Consider the following 21,127-nt stretch of genomic DNA (forward strand, 5'->3'; position numbering starts at 1 on the left):
TGTCCATATCTGCAGGCTGCCAGCAGGAAACTGTGCGGCACGACTTGCGGTTACCTGAATTATGCTCTATTTCGAAACGAACTATAGTGTAATTCAGTAGTTCTCCAACTGGTTTTGAATCAGTAGGGCTGCACGATTTATGAGGAAATGTGATGAGTATTTTGGTCTGCAGGAAGTTGTGTAATTCAGTAGTTCTCCAACTGGTTTTGAATCAGTAGGGCTGCACGATTTATGACAAAAATCATAATTGTCGATTATTCCCTTGAAATTGTAATTGCGATTAGTAATTACGATTGCGATTATTAACGGTTATCACATTGAATGATTTTTTTTATTCCATTGTTTGATGCAACTGCATTCCGTATTTTTATATGAAAACAAACAAGCGCCTAAACCCTCAAACTGAAACACTTTTAGTGCTTTTCTATAGTATTATGCCTCAAAAGTCAACTATACATGGTTTCTTCTTTAAATGATAAAAAAGTAAAAAATATGAATGGTATTATAATGTTATACTAAAACTAAAATTAAACCCTTAAGATAACGTAGAAAGAAAGAAAACGCATCTTAAGCATGCAAAATAACATAAGTGGACTTTGAACAATTAATTGCCACTTTGAACGATTACGCAACTGTGGCATCCATAATTGTAATTGCAATTAGAAATTCGATTAATTGTGCAGCCCTAATCAGGACCCAAATTTTCCATTGGAATTTAGTGCCATCCTAACAGTACCAATTTTTTAATAATACAAAACTATAAAAATGTCCTATTTTATACACTGAAATGTATACAAATGACTGGTTTTGAGAATAAGAGTATATGTTCATGTTGATATCTACCTAGTCTACAGACTGACAGCTGAAGGTCTGGAATCCATGGCAGATTTCATTGGCCAAGGCCCGCCCATGAGGCCGTTTGACTGACATGTCAAACAACCAATCACAGCTCGTTTCATTTAGCATCACGTTTTCGGGGCAAAACTCTCTGACGTATTTTAAGGATTCTGTGCCGCGAACTTTAAATATTTTACATTCTTCTTTCGTGAGGTTTGGCGTCACGGTATCTTTGTTTCCAGTCAGAACATTAAAGAATGCGACACGCACGTCTCCCGGAAATCCTGTAGAATTCAACCTAGCATCTACCTAATTTGGTTTGACTGGATTTTGTACAGACATCATAATCATACAACATTTTGTCCTTCCTTTCAGGAGTTTATCCTACTTATTTGGCAATGCACCAGTTTCAAAACACTGGTGTGATTCTCTAGTTTTCAACTGAAAGAGAAAAGGGAGGAAAGAACTTTGTAGGACATCTTAAAAAGCACAGTCTTTCCTCTTTGACTAACAATCCTGCTTTTTCCACACTATTTTCCACTAAAATTGACTCTGAAAGAGCAAGTAGAAAAACTTCACTCTTTAAAGGTTCAAACAAAGGAGGTCTACAATACTTCCCAATGGCAATTGTTCAGCAAATGTCATGTGACTAATGACTCCTCTGACTGGCTGTTGGCACCATAAAAATGCCAACATACCCAAATTTGTGACATGGAAGGTAGCAGACAGGCAAAAATATAAACCGATTTTAATTTATATGCATCTATCTACTCTGTTCTCAGTGTGACAGGAAATTCTGCTGCATGTTCTCAAACATCCCGTCTAACTGGGTTCTCTCAAAGTTGTGAACAAACGTCTTCCAGTAACATTAATCAAATGTTTGTTAAAACTTGCTGTGAGTTCTAAAAACTCTTTGCACCAAAACATTTATACATTGTTACTGGAATGCTTTGTCTGAAACATTTTAGTTGGATGTTCAACTACATCTTGTATTTCACGCTTCCAGTTCCAGTTCGTTAAACGCATTGATTCCTGAACCAGGAATTCAGCGATGACGTTCATACCACAAAAAGTTTTCAAACCAACAACAATCTAGCTGGATTGAGGGGCAAAAAAGGCAGCTTCCTAAGCTTTCAGGACACAGCCTCTATCTTCAAAAATTAAAATTTTTGGTGATTTTCACACACGGTGCACGTGGTGCTTCAATCCTATTGGATGACTTTCAAAGATGGTTGGCTGAGCAGATGTGCCAGTAATACCGAGAACTCTCTAAAGTAGAGATGAACTACTACAAAAGATGTTAAAAGCAGCATGTTTTCACCTGCACTGCCAAACTGACAGTACATGTCTATGTGTGTATTTGTGTTTTTCGACAGACACCCCTATATTAGTTTTCGCTCTGTAGAAAAGAGGTAACACACAGCTGAGACCAGTCCTTTGAATTGGCATGAGAAGTGAGAACGAATGTCTGGGTCTTTGATGTCACAGATGCATGCTGGGATTGGGCATCCAAACCAACGAATTTCCTGTGCCCAAGTTGGTTTGCTGGGCTTCAGCCAGAGTGGAGAGCTGTCGGGATGATGAAATGAACACGTAAAGTAGTTCAGGTAAAACACCATTTCAGCACACAACACACATTGGGTTACACCACTTTGAGAAACGCCCACGTCACATGCTTTAGTGCAAAGCTCACAAAAGCGTTAGTTTGGTTAGCTATGTTCGGGACGCTGCATTAACCGGACCCAAACACTTACACTGGCCGGGTTCTCTGAGCCGTCGGCCCTGCGGCCCTGATTCAAAACAAGAGTCAGAAGAAACTTCATGAACACACACATCTGAGGATCAAATCTGGCTTGTGGGAAGGGTGTAATTTCTTCACCTAAAACATATCTTATATGCAATTGTTCGATAACAGTAAGTAACCCTAACTGGAGCCTAAAGATGTCTATTGGGTTGCTCAAAGAAACAAACGGAGCCTGTTTTCATAGTGCTAGAGAGTTTAGTCTCTACATAAGTCAAGTTCCAAGTATTTTACAGCCGAAAAAATGACACACTTCATCTTTAAATTTAGGGTTTCATTTAGGAGGTTGACACATTTGCAGGGAGATGAAATTCCTCCCTTCCTCTACTGCTGTCACACCCTGGTTTATCTATCTAGGACACTTCCAATTTACAGGAGCGTTTTGTCAAGCGCTGCGGTACCGTCTGACAGAGGCTTCTCTCATATGCTTGTTCTCATATCAGCGGTGAGCAGGCCTGCAACTTTAGCTCTTGAAGCTGATATACACCTCAATCTGTTGAATATTATGAAGACTGGAGGACCTAAAAATTGAGGTGAAAAACCTCGAAAACCAACTATTTGGAGATCATCTGGCTCTGAAAAATGGTACATTTATGTCACGTGAATCAGACCCCTGATTTCATGTTTACTAAAATATCTTGTGTGGCAGCAACCAAAGAAATTGAGAAAAACAGCAAGGGTGTCTGACCTGCCATTGCTGATCTGTGGCGGAGAGTGTCTAGAGTGGTCCGAAGGCTCGGAGCAGCGGTCTGGAGAACGAGAGCGGCTGCTCCTCTTCCGCTCGTGGGATCGGTTGGAATGATCGGAGGCCACGGAGTGGATGTCTGAAATATCTAACAAAAAGATCAGATGATTTCACACCATTACAGGTGTTATGTTAAAATAAAAACAATTTTAATCACAAAATTATTCAATTTGTATTTTTTCTCGTTTCTCAGTAACAACAACAACAAATTTTTTTAATTATATATATATATATTTTTTTTTTTAAATCACAAAATAATTCAATTAGTATTTTGTCTTGTTTCCAAACAATTTTAAACATCCTTAAAACAAGACATTATTTATTTATTTATTTTTATCTAATAAGTTTTAGTAATGCTGTTGTGTGCTTTGGTCATTATTAATGATAATTTATACACACACACACACACACATATATATATAATATATATATATATATATATATATATATAGTTATATATATATATTGATTTCAGTTAGTTGCCAAGCCAACATTTATAATTTTAATAACACTTTAAAAGATTTAATAATTTTAGTACTTCAACTTGTTTTATTTCAGTTAGTTGCCAAGCCAACATTTATAATTTTTATAAGTCTTTAATCTCATATTTATAATTAATTTTATTTTAGTTTCATTTTCAATGATTTTTACAAGTTTCAGTTTTAGTTAACAGTCACAAAACAAAAAATAAATAATTGTATGGTAAGAAAAAAATTAAACATTTGGTTTAGTAAAATTTTCAACAAAATTAAAATTATTTGAAAATAGTTCAAATGAGTAGCTCTGTTTGATCCCTTTTGCCGCATAAACATTATATCGAACTCTTCTTATTTTATAGAGGAAAATTATGTCACGATAATTACGGTTATCATTTTATCACCCAGCTCTTCTAGAATGTGTGACTGAACAGAATGAATCAAATCCATTTTAATGTGAGACTCTCTCACCATCTCTGTCAGAGGCATTAGCTGAAGGTATGCTGTCATCCATGTCTGGGATATTGAGCAGCGTCGCCCTCTCGTCTCTCTGCACCACCATCTTCAGCTTGCCCTTTGACCTCTCTATCAGTTTTTAGCATCGATCAGGGACAGATTCTCAGTCACCGTGCCATTAATCTAGAAGAAGATTAAACTAAAAGATGTCAACAACACCATACATCTCCATTCGTTCATAATTCGTCACATCAGTAAATATGCCACTTCAGTCACTCCTTCCATCTGTTTCCCCTCCCCTACAGGTGCTCATTTATCTTACCTTGAGCACTACGTCTCCCTCCTGTATGTTTCCGTCTCGGGCTGCCAGGCTCTCGGGGGAAATGTCCTTTACGAAGATGTGGCTGGCCAGGCGAAGCCCGTATTCTGCTACAGAGTAAACCGCAGAAACACATACACCATGTTAGTATATGTTAGCTATAATGATGCATTTTTTCTGATGGAAACCTGCATACAGCAAAATGTCACTGGGGCTTAAACGTCGATCGTCAACTGTGTTCTGACTGGATGTGATTATGTTATATCGTGCAACACTGTAATTTCACTGTAATTTTAGAATAAACAGCAGGAAACTTGTCACGTTGTGTTAAGGCCTGTTCAGACTAAGATCAATGACTATAAAGATAAAGTTTTAAAAATTGTTGTAATTCTGTGAGAATAGCAAAGTTTACAGCACAAGTCTGACAGCACTACTGAAAATGCTTTTAATTTGCACCTTTCTAAATTAAAACAAATATTTTTGTAATTATATATTTTATTGTAATCATTCAAATCAACTTTTTATTCAACTTATATCAATTTTCTTATATTGAAAAACATTTATATTAAATTCGAAAAAGTGTGAATTTAAAAGGATTTTCAAAAGTGGTCTCATACTTTATTAATTTCTCTCATTTGAATTAAAAATATTATTATTAAATTTGAAAACATGCAAATTAGAAGCACTTTTACTAGTGGTCTCTGACTTTATCTAATTTGTATTAAAACACTATTTTTAAATTCAAAAAATGCAATTTCACTAGTGGTTTCAGACTTTTGAAACCACCGTACATTCAATTCAATTTATTTAAAAATATTTTAAATGTACTTATTTTATGGATCATGCTCTAATTACAAAAAAAAAGTAGTCAGTTGATTATATAAAATATTGTATCATGTTTTTATTTTTCAGTATATTTGATTTTAAATTATCTAGAAACTGCATTCATTTATTTAAAAGTGCAAATTAAAAGCATTTTCACTAGTTGTCAGACTTATTTATTTTATTGTAATTTGTTCAATTTGTAGTGAATTGCAAATTAAAAGCATTTACAGACTTTTCAGTCTTAGACTTTTATTTATTGATATATGACTGTTGTTTTGTGCAGCATTTTCACTTTCATTGTGGGCAGACTGGCAGCATTTTCACTTTCATTGTGGGCAGACTGGCTGGAAACTTGTCATGTTAAGGCTGTTCACACCAAGGACGATAATTATAATGATAAAGTTGCACTGAAGTCTACATATACAACTCTAATGACACAGAGGAATGATATCGTTGGAAACACTCGCAGAATGATTTTTTCCAGCTGATGAACATTGACAGCCAATTAGAATCCACTGACTTTAAAGAGCTCAAGCAAAGTGTTTTAACCGCAGCGCAAGTTTATAATAAACAGAACACTTATCATCAGTTGGTATCGTTATAGTTACCATTCATGGTGTGAACGAGCCTTTAGTGATGTGAAACTGATTGACAACAACAGTGTTATAATTTGGAAGACAAAGTGATTGGGCGACACCGTTCGGCAGGTTCGAAGCGGCCATCTTCACCTTCATTTTTGCGGGACTTGATGAGGGTGACTTTGGCGGGGCGTGGGGGGAGGCTGGAGGACACGGAGTGGCGGTCCGAGCGTGGGGACAGACTCCTCTCTCTGGAGCCGCTGCGCTCTCTGTCTCGGTCCCTCCTCCCTCCCAACCGGTCACCTCTGCCGCTCCTCCGGCCCGTGGCTCCGCCCCCGCTGTAGGCGCTGGGCCCGCTCCGTGCCTCGTAGATCTCGTCTTCGTAGCTGTCGTCATCCTCTTCATGCTCTGACACAGTCTCACGTTCACCCGGGCGCCCCATGGGGACCTGCACCTTCCTCTTTCTCCTGATGGTCTGGAAAGAGGGAGAAACAGACATGAACATTCGCAACAATCTCAATTTTTGGGCACATTTTGAAATCTTCAATACGTTATCTTATGGATTTTTGTGAAAAAAAATAAATAAATAAAAGTGGGTTTTATTTGCATTTTCCTAATTTAACAGAAATGTTTAAAAATATTTTTTAAAATGTATTTTTGTACTAAATAAAGTCTGCGACCATTTGTGAAACTTTTTGGGCATCTCTAATTTGTCTCTAAAATATTCTGTAATGGATTCTGGAGCAAAATAAATAAATAAAAGTAGGTCTTTTAATTTGCACTTTCCTAATTTAACACAAATGTAAAAAAAAAAAGTGTTTTTTTGTATTTTTGTAAAAAAAAAAAAAAAATTATAATAATAATAATAATTAATTGATAAAGTCTGAGAACACTAATGAAAATGTTTTCAATATGGACTTTCCTAATTTAACATTTTAACATAACATAACGGATTTTAGTGCAATATAAATAAAAGTGGGTTATTTCATTTACACTTTCCTAATTTAACACAAATGTAAAAATAAATAAATCTGAGACCAATAATCAAAATATTTTCAATCTGCACTTTCCTAATTTAACACAAATGTTTAAATCAATCAATCTGAGAGCACTAGTAAAAATACTATTAATCTGCACTTTCCTAATTTAACACAAATGTCTAATAAAAGTACAAATTATATAATTGACTAAAAAGGCAATTTTAAAAATATCTCTCTCTCTATATATATATTTCCATTCTATGTAAACGGCCTTGATTGTTACTTTCACATCAGAGATTCTTTCCTCTATGGATGATGAGTCTGTGTCTTAATGCAAGAGGAGACAGTAAAAGAATAAATGAAAAGGGGGAAACATACTATTTTTGCATTCTTCCCACTTTTGCGAAGTTGTTGCACTGCATATGCGTGATCCACGTTATCCATGGAGACGGCGTTGACCATCACCACTCTGTCATTCTCCCTGCCGGGGGCAAAGAGAGCAGGAAGCAGTAAGCAAAAGTGCCACTCCAGCTGATCTCAACACAAGATGGAGCAAAGCTTGATCAGCAGCCCTGTGTGCTCATGCGGTTACATGTTAAGAAACTCCATCAGGGTTTCAGATAAGTTGATAAATATAAATTATATAATAGATTAAATAAACAAAAGAATCCTTTTTTCTTTTTCTTTCTTTCTTCTTTCTTTTCTTTTTTTTTTTTTTTTTGAGTAATTAGAGCATTCTGGGAAATAAAGACTTTCACCACGGTCCATAAATAAAATATATTTATATGAAAATAAAATAAATATACAGTGGGGTTAAAATCTGAGACCACTAGTGAAAATGCTTTTCATTTTGTGCTAAATTTAAAAAATACAATGTTTCAATACAAATTAAATAAAGTACTGAAAATGCTTTTAATTGCACTTTTTAAATTTAATACAAATGTTTTTGATGCGAATAAATTTACATTTAAAGAGTACTAGTGAAAATGCTTTTAATTTGCACTTTTCTAATTTAACACAAATGCTTTTATACAAATTAGATAAATAACCTTATGCATAATTGGGAGTAAAAAGTAAAAGATTAACTTAATTAACTATTAGTATTAAATTAGAAAAGTGCAAATTCAAAGCATTTTTACTAGTACTCTGGCTAACAGTTAATTAACTAATAGTGTTTTTAATAATTAATAAAATTAACAAGAACATTAATAATCAATCAGTATTCTTGTTGGAAATAGCCCATTGCGCTTTTAAGGGTAATTGATAAAAAATTGTGTTTTAATCAAAACAGTCATGTTATTTAAATATTGGATTTAATTCGATTTGATCAAAATGCATCAAAGTCAGGAATGAAACTGGAACTGAATTGGCATTGTCATGGTAAAGCCGGTCAGAGAGGAGTCTTACTGCAGCAGGCCCTCGGCTGGGCCTCCCTTCAGCACATCAGATATGACGATGGACGTCTCCCCGCTCTGAAAGTGAGGGTTATCCCTCCCGCCTGAGATAGCGATCCCGAAGCCAAACCCCGGAGCCTGCGAGACACACAACGACATGTTCACAAACAGACGAGAGGGATGCCAAAACATTCAAATCACACAGGAAGAGCTGGAGAGGGAGAGAATGGGACAGAGAGAATGACAAGATAAGATGGGAGATGTGGGAGGAGAAGAGAAGAGAAGGAAGATAAATGAGGGGATGTGATGGGCAGAGAGATACAGAGAGAGGGCAGAGAAGGGCGGAGAGATAGAAAGATCCTATCACAGATATAAAGAGGAAAAAAAAATACAATAAACCTGCAAAAGCCACCTTAATTCTGCAACAGAACACCAGTTTTAACAGAAAAGGGTTACAAGTAATGTGAAAAAAAAAATCATATTTAGTAACTTTCATTAGGGTGTAAACCCAATAATGTAAAACTCAAAACATTTGCTTTGCGGTCCCGTGAAAATTTCAAAATATCCAGACAAACTCTTTACATTTTTCATAAGTGTGTTTTTATCTTGTTCCTGATTTTGACCGCTTATGCATAAATACCCTGTAAAATAGCTTAAAGAGTGCTTTCATTCCTGTTTTGAGGTATTTCCTATTGAAATAAGCTTGGACAGCATTTACTTGATTTTAGCCAAAGGTTATAGTTCACATCAAAGTTGCAACCATGACTTGTTACTTTGAGTCTTGATTTCATGAGGTCTTTAAATCAAGCAAAATATCCTGTTAATGGAATGCAATAAAACACGTACATCATAAATCATATAAAATATAAACAAGATATTCACTGACAAGCAAAACAAGATAATATCCTCTGAATGATTCACATATCAACAGAGACGATTAAATTCTCACCCTGTGTAGAGTTACAGTGTGCTGTTCCCATATTACCGTCTCATCCATTGCTGCACTCTGTATTGAGAGAAAGGAGGAAAAACAAACAAACAATTAACAGAATGAAAGAGATTAATAGAGAATCACACAAATCGGTAGATTACCATCAACAAGGTTAATTGGTTACATTCCCACGCGGCCTAAAGGATGCAGATGCATTCATTAAAATCAAGCGAGTCACACACACATTCAGAAATGTCTTTGAAAGGGTCTCAGCGCGTAACATCCATAAAAGCATCCCTAGAGTGTAAATGATCTTCCTACATGTTATGTAACAGACAAGGAAACAACAAAGGTGGTGCATCCTCTTTCTAGGCTTGAGGAGAAGAAAGGACGGGGAAAGATGTCTCTGCTGACATCCAGCGAAGCTACCTGAGGTACAAGCACTGGCTTATTCATTTCTCCATGGCTTCTGCAATGCAGTCACCTCACAAAGCAGATTCACACAGTCATGGCAACAACACCAGCGCTGCACAATTGTGCTCCTTTAGAAAATAAGATTACTGGGAAAAACTGCCACGATCTAATCACACGTAGTTGTATGCCAGTGATAATGGTTGTTACCACAAAATAAACAGCAGCAGGGTGAAGTGGAGGGTTTAAACTGTGAGCATGAAGGATTGTGGGTTGTAGCTCTAGAAACTGTGCTGCCCACTCAATCACGCCCGGTGGCAAGACCTTAAGTGAGGAAATCCTTGAAGGATGAGGAATGTCAGTGGTGTCAGGGGCCGGAGACAGCACCTGGCAGGATATCCACCCCTTCACACACACACACACACACACACACACACACACTCGTCTATTCATAGCGATTCTTCACACTCTCCTCATACGAGATTCTTCATTTCACTAAAGATGAAATCTGTCATTGTGAAGAATACCACGTTTAATTTTAAATTTACAAGGATTTACTGTATGTTTTGGGAGGGACAAAAATTGTTTTAATAAGCCATATTAACACACAAAGTTAAAATAAGCAATAATAATAAAAATTCTCATGTCAACTGTAGCCAATTAGACTCAAATGTTTACAAAAAAAAAAATGAGAACATATATACTAAGAATCGAGATAAAATCAACTAACAAGGGAAAAATATTTTATAATATTAAAAATATTATTCTAATACTAAAAAAAATCCCATTACATAAAAACAATTACTTATACACTTACAGTATTATTTACATACTATTATAGCACTTTGTTCATTTTGAATAAGTTTCTATTTTTACATTTTCAGTTTTCATTTTAATATTAGTTTACGTTTTAGTAATTTTATTATGTGCCAATTTCTATTATTTTTTAAATTCTATTTAGCTTTATTTTTATTTCAGCTTTAGTTTGGTCATTTTAGTACTTCAACTTAAAATGACTTCAATTGGTTGCAAACGTCATATTTTTATTTTTTTAATCTGCTATTTTAATCTAATTTATAGATTTTAAAGAAAGTAGGCTAAGCATTAGATGAGGAACTGATACTGAAAATGAGTAACAATTTCACAATACAACTGTTTTATTTACTATATAATGCAATATTTATACTTGTTATATTTCCACTTTATTTTAATTTCTTTAAAGAATGATAACAACACTGTATAAAATATAGTAATAAACCACAATAAACAGCATTATTTAATTCATCAATAAATTACCATTAAAGTCTAATGGCTCAAATATGAGACACACACACAAAAATTCTGAATATAATTCAGGCTTTACAGTATTAAATGATCCCAAACACCCACAGGACAATTTTCAGCATGCAACAGTAAGGCGTGTGTCTGCAAATCCACAGATACAGTATGAGACGAGGAGCTTTGGAGATTTAAATGGAGAAGTTTTTTGTAACAAATGGAAATGAGATGAGAGGTTGATGGCCTTCTGTGTGAAGCCCAAACGACTGGCTCCTGACCTCACGGTGATAGAGGAAGAATGAATGACGTCTCCGTGTCACATCTTCACGAGCTGAGAGATCAAGTCTCAGTCCATCTGTCTGGTGCCTTTGACCTCGCAGATAATAACTCCGGTCTCATCCGCTTCACAGCTGTGAGCTCTCTTCACATCGGGCCCGTCCCAAACCACACACATCTTGTTAGCGCACAGCTAGTTAAACAGATCGATCTGACAGCAAGAGTTATGGTTATCGCTCTCTTGCAAAGGCTAAAAAACGGCTGTAACTCAACAGCACTCTGATCCCTTTAATCTCAACTGCGTTTTATAAAGCGCCCACGAATGAATTCTGAAGGTCAAGCAGTTTTGCTTCGACTAGCCTGCTTATCTGACCGAATGAAGTCTGTTGACGAGAGGGACTCATTCGTCAAAACTCTGCTATCTTTTTGTAGCGTCTACAGAGCAGGATGATACACTTTGTGGTCTTTTATTTACCATCCATATTTGTGGTCTGTAATATTCCGCTCTCGTAATGTCAGCACATCAGCCAAACAAGCTCCGTCTGTCGATTATAGTGTAATGAAACATGACTGACGGGCCAGGAATTAATATAAAACCCACAGCAAGAAATAATAGGGAAGGAGGGAGGAGAGAGAATCTGAGGGCAGTGCGTTGTGGGAAATGTGCTGACCTAGGGGACAATTACTGCAAGCTCAACCCTTCACCTGTGCCCTGCATGGCAATGAGGAGCTGCTGGGATCGATCGGGTGCTATTAACATATCCTGCATCTCTACGAGGCTTGTTAAAGCCACAGCTACTCTCAGCGGCATGGTGCTGTACGAAAACATAAGCTAGACAAAACTATACTAAAAAAAGAATGACTTTAGTTGGGATAGATGCCATATTCATTTTTTGTGATGCAAATAAATGAAGCCAACTAGTCAAATCAACTACAATCTAGCAGCAGCGCTCAAATGAAAGATTTTAGCAATGTAGATACATTTTAAGAAAGCAGCACAACTGAATCCAACATTGATGATAATAGGAAATGTTTCCTGAGCTGCAAATCAGCATATTAGAATGATTTCTGAAGGATCATGTGACACTGAAGACTGGAGTAATGATGCTGAAAATTCAGCTTTACACCATGGGAATAAATTATGTTTTAAAATATAATAAAATTAAAAACAGTAATTTTACATCGTAATAATATTTCACAATATTACCCTATTTTCAAACAAATAAAATGTGCATAACATGGGTTCTGAAAATTAGACAAAGTATGAATGGAATGCATGAACTGATGAAACTATATACCTTGAATCTAATGTACTGTAAATTTTAATGCAGTGCAATTCATGAGCCTGCAATGCAGCAGATCACAGCAACTGAATGTGAATAGAGAAAATTATTAAATTCAAACCAAAAGCCAGACTAATCCTTCAAAATGATTCAAGCTCATAGTTGATAGTTAAGGAAAGACGACTACAAGAGAGATTTCATATCAGGACATGACGTAAGCTAGAATCAAATCTGTGTTTTTGTGAGCACAACCGCTCCTTTTAGCCAACTGGGACGTCACTCAGCCCACTCAGATTCAGTCAGTGACTCCAAATCACTGTGTTCATTCCCTCCGCAGCCAACAAGCCCATTACATCACGTGGAAGGAAGTGGATTACAAATTCCATCTGCCTCTTGTACAATCTACTCCTCTCTCCCTTGTTGAATGTTAAAAATTGTAAACGTTCAGTGCTTCCAACAGAGATGGTTCTGTAACTAATGCTACTTGCGTTGCACGAGCGCGCTCGAGATCTCTCAGATCTGCCGTCCGGGGCATTAGACAGTCAGTTTACGGAACAACAGGCTGAAACGTAGAAATCTACCGTACAAGAAACCAAACAGCACAGGGAGACAGTAATCCAGCGAGGATTCACATGTTTATTTGTCTTCACGAAGATGCATTACTTACTCGGAGGCAGCATTTTAAAGGGATAGTTCACCAAAAAATAGAAACTTGTATCATAATTTACTCAAAATAAGTGATTCAAAAACGTTTTTTCTGTCCATACAGAGAAAGTCAATGGGCTCCAATATGATTTTGAAACATTCTTCAAAATATTTTCTTTAAAGTTCTCCAGAAGAAAGTCAGTCATATGGCCTGCAACAACATGAAGGTTTTTTTTCTTTTTGGGGAACTATGCCTTTAAGGCATAAAAAGGCACATTCTCTGTATGAATGCCATTCGTGATTCATTTGGGGTTACAGAGCTCCAAATCACTCACTTCTGAGGTTCTGTGGTGGTTAGGATGCTACCGTCTAAATATGTAGGCAAAAAACAGTGAGGTAGCTTACTGGGTTTTGAACAGAGATTTGGATTCATCCTGTTAACCACAACATTACTCTTCCCTCTGTTCCTCTTGCTGGTCTAGGTGAGCTGCCGGTAAGCTCCAGAATTGGAGGGTACGAAAAGAAACTAACACAGGAATTACACAGCATCAAGAAAAGTATAAATGCTTTGTTGTCTTAACCCAGACAGCTTTAAAAGTATTTAAGCTGTAAAGAAAATACAAAGGCCTCTTTGTATAGCCAACATAATAAAATTTTACACAAAAAAAAAAAAACATCGGCAACTGACAAGCAGAAACCCCACTTGAGGGGAACACAATACGGCACTTCGGACAATCTTAAATATTCATAAACAAAAAAAAATGCAAAACGCAGGGCGACTGAAACCCGACTGGAAAAAGTTTGCACTTTAGAGAGTAAAAGGGGGTTGGGAGGATTTATGCCCATCTTAAGGCTGATCGGCGCCGAAAAAACGCTGATGCAACATACCCTTCACCATTTCGTCAGAATTTATGGATGGTTTTCATCGGCCAGCTGAAAAACAAAAAAACTGACCACATAACACCTTTTGACAAAACAACATAGTTCACAGTTTCTTCTGAAGTTTCAGTAAAGTTTACATGCGGCAGAAATTAAAAGCACTTCAGAGATTCACCAGTCATCTTTTAATGGAAGAACATGACTGGGCAAAACCACTCCTGACTTCTACAGTTACATTCATGACTTTTGTTTGGTTTTCCAGCTGCCGAAATTCAAATGAACACAAATGCACAACAAACTCTGACTGTGTGTTCAAGTTCCATGACTAAGCATGACAACGCTGCTTTAGCTGAAAAAAGGTCTGTTTTACTTTGGCTAAAGGAGGCAAAATCTTTGTTTTCTTTTTCTGATGAGGCAGCATTTTGAGGTTGTGTTTGTTTACGTAAAGATTTGTAGCACTGTAGCTACTTGCACTAATTGGTCTTGACAGCAGGAAGGACGGAGTGATAGAGAAAGAGAAGGTTCTCTCATTTTATAATTGACTAGTGTGTCTCACACCAATAATTTGTCTATCAATCTTCTTCAAGTAACTTCCAGGAAATTTTTAATTGTGTGTTGAGTCACTTTTACAGAGCAGTAAGTTGTTGCCGAGATTTCGGCATCTGGTTGTTATGTTGCTGTGTGTTTTTTTTTTTTCCTGTTGTTATGCTGTTTCTGCTTTAGTATGGTGCAATTAGCATGTGATGGAAGGTTCCTCCAAAGGGACTGTCCTTGAAATTAGTGTAAAATAAGTTGCTCTGGATAAAGCAAAACATGATATATCAGAACAGGCTTCTTCTTTTAAAGCCTCACTCCGTTTCTCACCATACTATAAAACAACTGCCAAGTATGTAATGAGCTCAGTCGACCTTCACTTATACTCCATGTACTGTCAAAAATGAAACATGACAGAAATTTCAGGATGCCCATAGGCAGCAATCAAACACCTCATATCATGTGTCATAAAAGGATTCCTTCATGATGGGAATGACTGTAACGACCGTCCTGATGCCACTGTAGAAACATATAAGCTAAGAGCCCAGTGGGCTCCAGATTCATTTTGACAGATTTCCTCAATCAAAAGATTCCCACACTACAGATAAACTTCATTGCATCAATTCATCAACCTGCTCAAGTAGAGAATTGCTCATCTGAGGAAAGTCGTGATGACAAGCTTACGAAACAAGTAATTTGCTGAAGACGGCTTTTGGGGTGTTTTTGAAGCATTATCCTAAGAGTTGTTGTTTGCCATGTAACCAAAGTATTAGCTTGTGATAGACAAGACAACAGCTTACAATGTAAATAAAAGTTTATTTTGAACTTGTTTCTCTAGTGTAAAAATCATGGTTGAGAAATACTTAAATGAATTTGATCCCATTCAATTCATAAGTTGCAATTAGCGATAGCAAATACCAAAAATATCAAAATCATTGACTTAAAAAGTGCTGTTTAATTGGTACCTATCCAATGATGCGTTTTGACCAAGTGGGCTGCACACATCCTGAAAAGTGAAGCCGAAACACCATCTGAAGTTGCGACTGGAACTGCAAGAGTTTGGGCGGGACTTTGATACCACAGCTCCACCTCACGTTCAATACTGCACATACTAAAAATGATGGAAGAGAAGTAATATGTCCAATTTTTCCCAGCCGAAATACCAAGAGGCGACCTGTCGCTGAAAAGCCTACTATTACAACTTCTTCAATTTATCAACTAAGAACACAACACCACAAATAGCATTAAAAGATCAATTACCAAATACCCAAATTTAGCCTAATTACCGAAACATTATTTTCGAGTAAATGAAAACTTGTTGCACTATTTGGAATCTGAATTGAATTGGTGACACCCAACAGGAAGTTTAATTGGAATTCGAATGAGCATAAGAGGAATTTCTGATCTAGACATCTAGTAATGGACAAGTTGTATGTTTGAACCCCACATGTTTTTTTTCAAAGAGGACACTATGCCTATAATAATTATAGTGTAATATGGATACTGGATAAATGCACACATTATGCACACAATGTTTGCACATATTGTAATGCTAAATGTGTGTTCCCTGAAGGACAGTTTGCACATTCACCTATCTATGCCTTGGTCAATCAAATCTTCATGGTGCAGAAAGAACACTGGCTTGACTGGCAGCCAATGCTCTATACTGTCAGAGGTCAGAGGTCTGGAGGCATGGGCAGCCATGGACTCTCTCACAGATGGATCAGACAGCTGAACACAGTCGTAACCAGTGGTAAGCTCCAAACTATTCCGAAAGGAATCTACCCAAGTCATTTTAATTAATGATACAGTACCTGTTTTGAGTGGGTGGAAGGGGTTATCAATTCTGACAGAGCCGAAAAAAGTCAATTATAGGAAGATGCACAGATGGTGTACGTATCTGTGGTTTTTATGTAACAACTGTATGGGGGTGATCTGACAGGGAGATGGCAAAACTTGGATCTGGGATAATTGGCTTGCAAACGGCATGCAAAAAATCCTTGCGTAAGTTCAAAATTGGCCTTCAAATAGTCAGACACTAGAGACACTTTCAGAGATAACACCCAAACCTGAAATACCCCAATAAGCTGAAAAATATATCCACATCATTAGGGTGGAAATGTGACAAAGCTGTGTGAGTGAAGTCACTTCTTTGTAATGTGAGACTGAGGCATTGCGAAAAGTAAGTGTCAAGCTCTTCCTAACTGCTAACAGTCATTACTATGCTGGTGTGAACTGAGAGGCAGGAATTCAGCGTCTTTTTAAATCTGGATATGCAGCACATTATCCCTCACCACAGGAGAGGGGAATCTAGAGAGCGAAACGGAGGAAACAAGAGGGAGGATCTAAAAATAGCTCTCGTCGTCGCCATCGGGTTCAGATGCAGGGAAGCAGCAGGGCCGCGATGTGGATGACATGAAGAGGACGTTCACGGGAGACGGTGGGAGACATGCAGCTGGATTAGGCTAATTCACGGTGTCGACAAGTGCTATTAAACAATCTCTGTGAAGCTGTGCAAGTGCAGGTCTGAGATAACATGGAGCTAATCCAAAAATGAACGCAGCGGTACCAAATTAGATACTATGTTGGCCACTGAAAAAAGAGGAGCAAGTTGTGGAGAAATGACCTACTTTTCTCTCAGTGTTACAAGAAGAAAACAGTGTTCATGATAGTAGAAAAGTAGGGATGCACAATACTTTAAAATCATATTGGTATCAGCTGAAATCAGTATTTTTTTTTTTTTTTTTTATCATTATTGGACAACATTAGCTCATTTCCACCAATTATTGTGGAATTATATTTTCCTTTTTGCCATCTAGCACTTACTAGGGATAGCACTAGACAATGGAAAAAAAAGTTGTTTGAATCCTTTTTTAAAACTATTTGTTGCGCAGTTTTGTAAAATATTTGAATTTATTTTAATCCACCAAGGGTGGCACAAACAATGGGCAAAAATATGCAGGAAAAAACATGTAATGAAATTATCACTGCAGACCCTCATAACTTCCTGTCAATGTCAATATGTCTCATAAAATATCAGATAATTTATTTAATTTAATTAAAACTTTTTCATGGCATGGAAGAGTTGGCTCAGGTTATAAAATGCTGAGTGATTGTTAAAACATAGTTATGAATTAAAACTGTAATTAAGGGGTTAAATGTTAGCTGAGCTAGACAGAGCAAACAAACGCACCCAGAGAACATTGCTTATGTGGACTAGAAGCCAAACGAAGATGAGGAGTGTGGAAAAACAGCCAAATGTCTCTCTTAAACACACACACACTCAACCTTTGAATATGGGATCAGACCGCAACACGTAGGAGTTGATGACTGATGAATTCAGAAATGGAGACAGATGCGTCTCAAAGTGCTGACGATGGTTAAAAGCCCCAATCCCGGAGCATGTGACCCAGGTATTCAAGTGAAGGAGCAGGAAAGCTCACAGCAAGGGGAAGTGGTTCCCAGAGAACCTAGAGACAACCTGCAGATACGCAGCACGGCAACGTCACGCAGATTTACGGCGCTAAAGACACGCCAAACACTGCAGCTAAATGAAAACTAAAAGCTTGCATGAGCTCACCATCAATATGCGCAACTGTTGGAGCACCTGTTGTACTCCTCCAAAAAATTAAGAAACGAACTAAAACACACCAATGCCGAAAGGTTTAATGTGTTGCATTCAGCATTTCAGGTTCAGGGAAATCAGATTTAACTTGAATGCAAGTTACTTGCTTAAGATAGAAATCCAACGTTATCACAAAAAATTACAACAAGAACTGGGCATAGCGTTACTTACAGCCGTTAGATCATCTCAGAAGAACCAGAAGCATGTAGCTTTCTTCAGTCACATAAATGGTCCAAAACCAGGGTCCCGCAGACCCATGTGCACTTCAGCCCTCATACTGAACCTGCCTTATCACAGCGAGATCCCCGATTCAGTCGGCACGAGGCGGGGGAGGGATGCAGATGTGCAGAGAGAGGGGGGAAGGGAGGGAGAGAGAGGTACAGACAAAAAGAGAGTCCCAACCCTGCTCCGATGTATCAAGCGGTGGCCAGCCGAGAACAGCAAGTTACTGTTCAATCACTTTGGAAAAGAGATGAGGCGCATCCACCGACCGCATCGATTTGCTGAGCAGCTCAGGCGCTTTTAAAAAGTACTCCGCACACTTCCAGTAAAGTTGCATGGGTTTGTTCGAATCCTCTTTTCTTTTCGCAAACCTCTTCACACAAAATGTGCACCGTTGTATTAAATCCCCGCCGCCGGGCAGCGTTCGAGTGAGTAAGTGTGTGTACTGAGCTGCAGCAGTGCTTCACTGTAGAACTGCTCTGCTCAGTAGGAGCACAGATCCATCTGCAGTAGAAAGTGCTGTATCGGTGTTAACCCTTTTAGTGCCGAGGCGGGGGGTGGGAGGGGGCACACTAGTGCTTAACCGGCAGTGAAACCTGCAGGTAAATGCCAATGCTGAAGCAGAGCAGAGAAATGCAATGCTGGGAGTCTTCATTATGTAATCGTTTTTTCTCATTGCTTAGGTGCAGATATACTTTTGTGGTAGGCCTAGTTCTTGATGCATTTGGTCAATCATAACAAAGTTAAATAGTGTATATAATAGTGTAGTGAAATTACCATGATTGAATGGATAGTACAGCGAATCATCTCATTATAATATGACAGACTTGCCCCGCACATGTTGTTTTCAAAGTGAAGCATCTGAAGTGCCACTGCAGGAAATAATGCATTATTTATTAGCTTTAAGATATCGGCCAAATTAAAATTAATGTTTGACTTCATTCTTTTATACCTTATTGGAATCGAAACTGGGAATCGTTAAGAAATGGAACTGATAAGGGAATTGGATTCGGAATCACTGAAATTCTAATGATTCTCAAGCCTACTGACAATTCAAACTATTGCATGGAAACTGACGCCATATTTATGGTTATGCTAGTATGAACTGATCCCAAGGCAGCATGTAAGACTGACATCTTTCACATCCGTTGAACAACTTCTTTGGGAGTGAAAAAGGGAAAAACATGAAACCAGTGAAGCATCCACTGTATCGAAAAGGCTATATATAGCTGAAGGCTGCTGACTCTACAGTATTATAAAGAGCCTATAGGTAATGATTAGGGCTCAGGTTTCATGGGAGCGAGGGGACATGATATGGATGGATGCTGTAGTTCATTTCTATTCAATGACCTCTAGCAGTGAAATTCACACAGGTTGGAGAAATTGTCCGTGTGTGGATTTCTATGTTCTGTAGGAATGTAAAAGATACTTTCTCAATGCAAGTCAATTCTTCAAACCAAGGCCGAAAATGACCAACAAAAAGAAATCAGAGGACATAAAAAGCATCCAAAAGAAAGGAACAATTTCTGAATGAAAGCAAATGATGTTGCTATAGTAACCTTGATTCCGTAATCCTCAAGAACATTTAACATCTTTTATAAGTTGCATCCTCCGTGGAAAAGAGCACTGAATGACAGTGAAAAAGCTTTGGAACAAAATGAGAGTAATTTTATTTGTGGTTGAACTATCCCTTTAAGACTGCTGCACCTGAAGTGTGCTGGATCTCATTATTTTAGGTTCTCAGCTAGTATTAGGGGGAGACGGGGAATCTCTGATGATGGCCACGTCAGGGATCACTCACTTCCTGTCATTCCAACGTGACACGGCTACCTTTAGATGGCTCTCTTAATGGAATACTTTAACTCACACGCAACAACCAAACCAGATATTCATAAATTCACAAAGCACAAACTATTTAACAACAAAGACGCTACAGGTCACACAGCCATTGGCATCAATGGACTGCTTTTGTTCAAATTTGCGATTTTAAAGTTTATAGTCATTGGCTGATGTTATAAATTGATATTACGAGTGCTAACGTTTTCCCATACCACAGTATCGAACATTTTTTTTTTTTCTGTGATGCATCATTATCGAAATTCTAAGCAACAGAAATAAGCCAATTATTATTTTACTATTATTCTATTAATTATTTGTATGCTTTCCTACTTTATTCAACTATCTTTTGGTTTCAAACATCAGTTATAGGTTAATATTAGAAATAATGTCAAATAAATTAAAAACAAATATTAAGATGGATTTTCCCTCAGTTCAAAAGGATTCCATTATGTTTTCTTCTATATAACCATAACATAACTATCAGAATAATACAAGATTTATGATATTTTTCATTGCATCGGTTTTCAGTCATAATGTGAAAATAGCAATGTAGTAAAACCAGTGCAATCCTAAAAGAACCCTTTAAAATGTATCAGAGGACACATTTAGAAGGAAACAAATTCTTCTAGCGTATTAATAAAGATGAGACGGTGACTCTATAAATTCAGCAAACTACAACAGACTCCCCTCACACCAAAGTGCATGCTGGGAGTTATCAGAGTCCTCCACGGAGCCCAGAGAGGAGCGGGAATGCACTGATAACAGCTGTCCCGGACAAAGACCCCCCCCCAAC

At 37.4% G+C, this 21,127-nt stretch overlaps 1 protein-coding gene across 1 annotated transcript in view; it reads right to left on the reverse strand.

Moving 5' to 3' along the window:
* LOC109112881 (tight junction protein ZO-1-like) overlaps positions 1–21,127 on the reverse strand; it is a 93,978-nt gene that overhangs the window by 20,318 nt on the left and 52,533 nt on the right. The window contains 9 exon segments of the mRNA XM_042715626.1: positions 2,592–2,627; positions 3,327–3,462; positions 4,331–4,456; positions 4,459–4,498; positions 4,638–4,744; positions 6,188–6,512; positions 7,396–7,498; positions 8,425–8,549; positions 9,361–9,417. Of these exon segments, the coding sequence (XP_042571560.1) occupies positions 2,592–2,627; positions 3,327–3,462; positions 4,331–4,456; positions 4,459–4,498; positions 4,638–4,744; positions 6,188–6,512; positions 7,396–7,498; positions 8,425–8,549; positions 9,361–9,417 (1,055 nt within the window).

The sequence above is a fragment of the Cyprinus carpio genome, chromosome A25 (genome assembly GCF_018340385.1).
Source record: "Cyprinus carpio isolate SPL01 chromosome A25, ASM1834038v1, whole genome shotgun sequence".
Classification (NCBI taxonomy): Eukaryota; Metazoa; Chordata; class Actinopteri; order Cypriniformes; family Cyprinidae; genus Cyprinus; species Cyprinus carpio.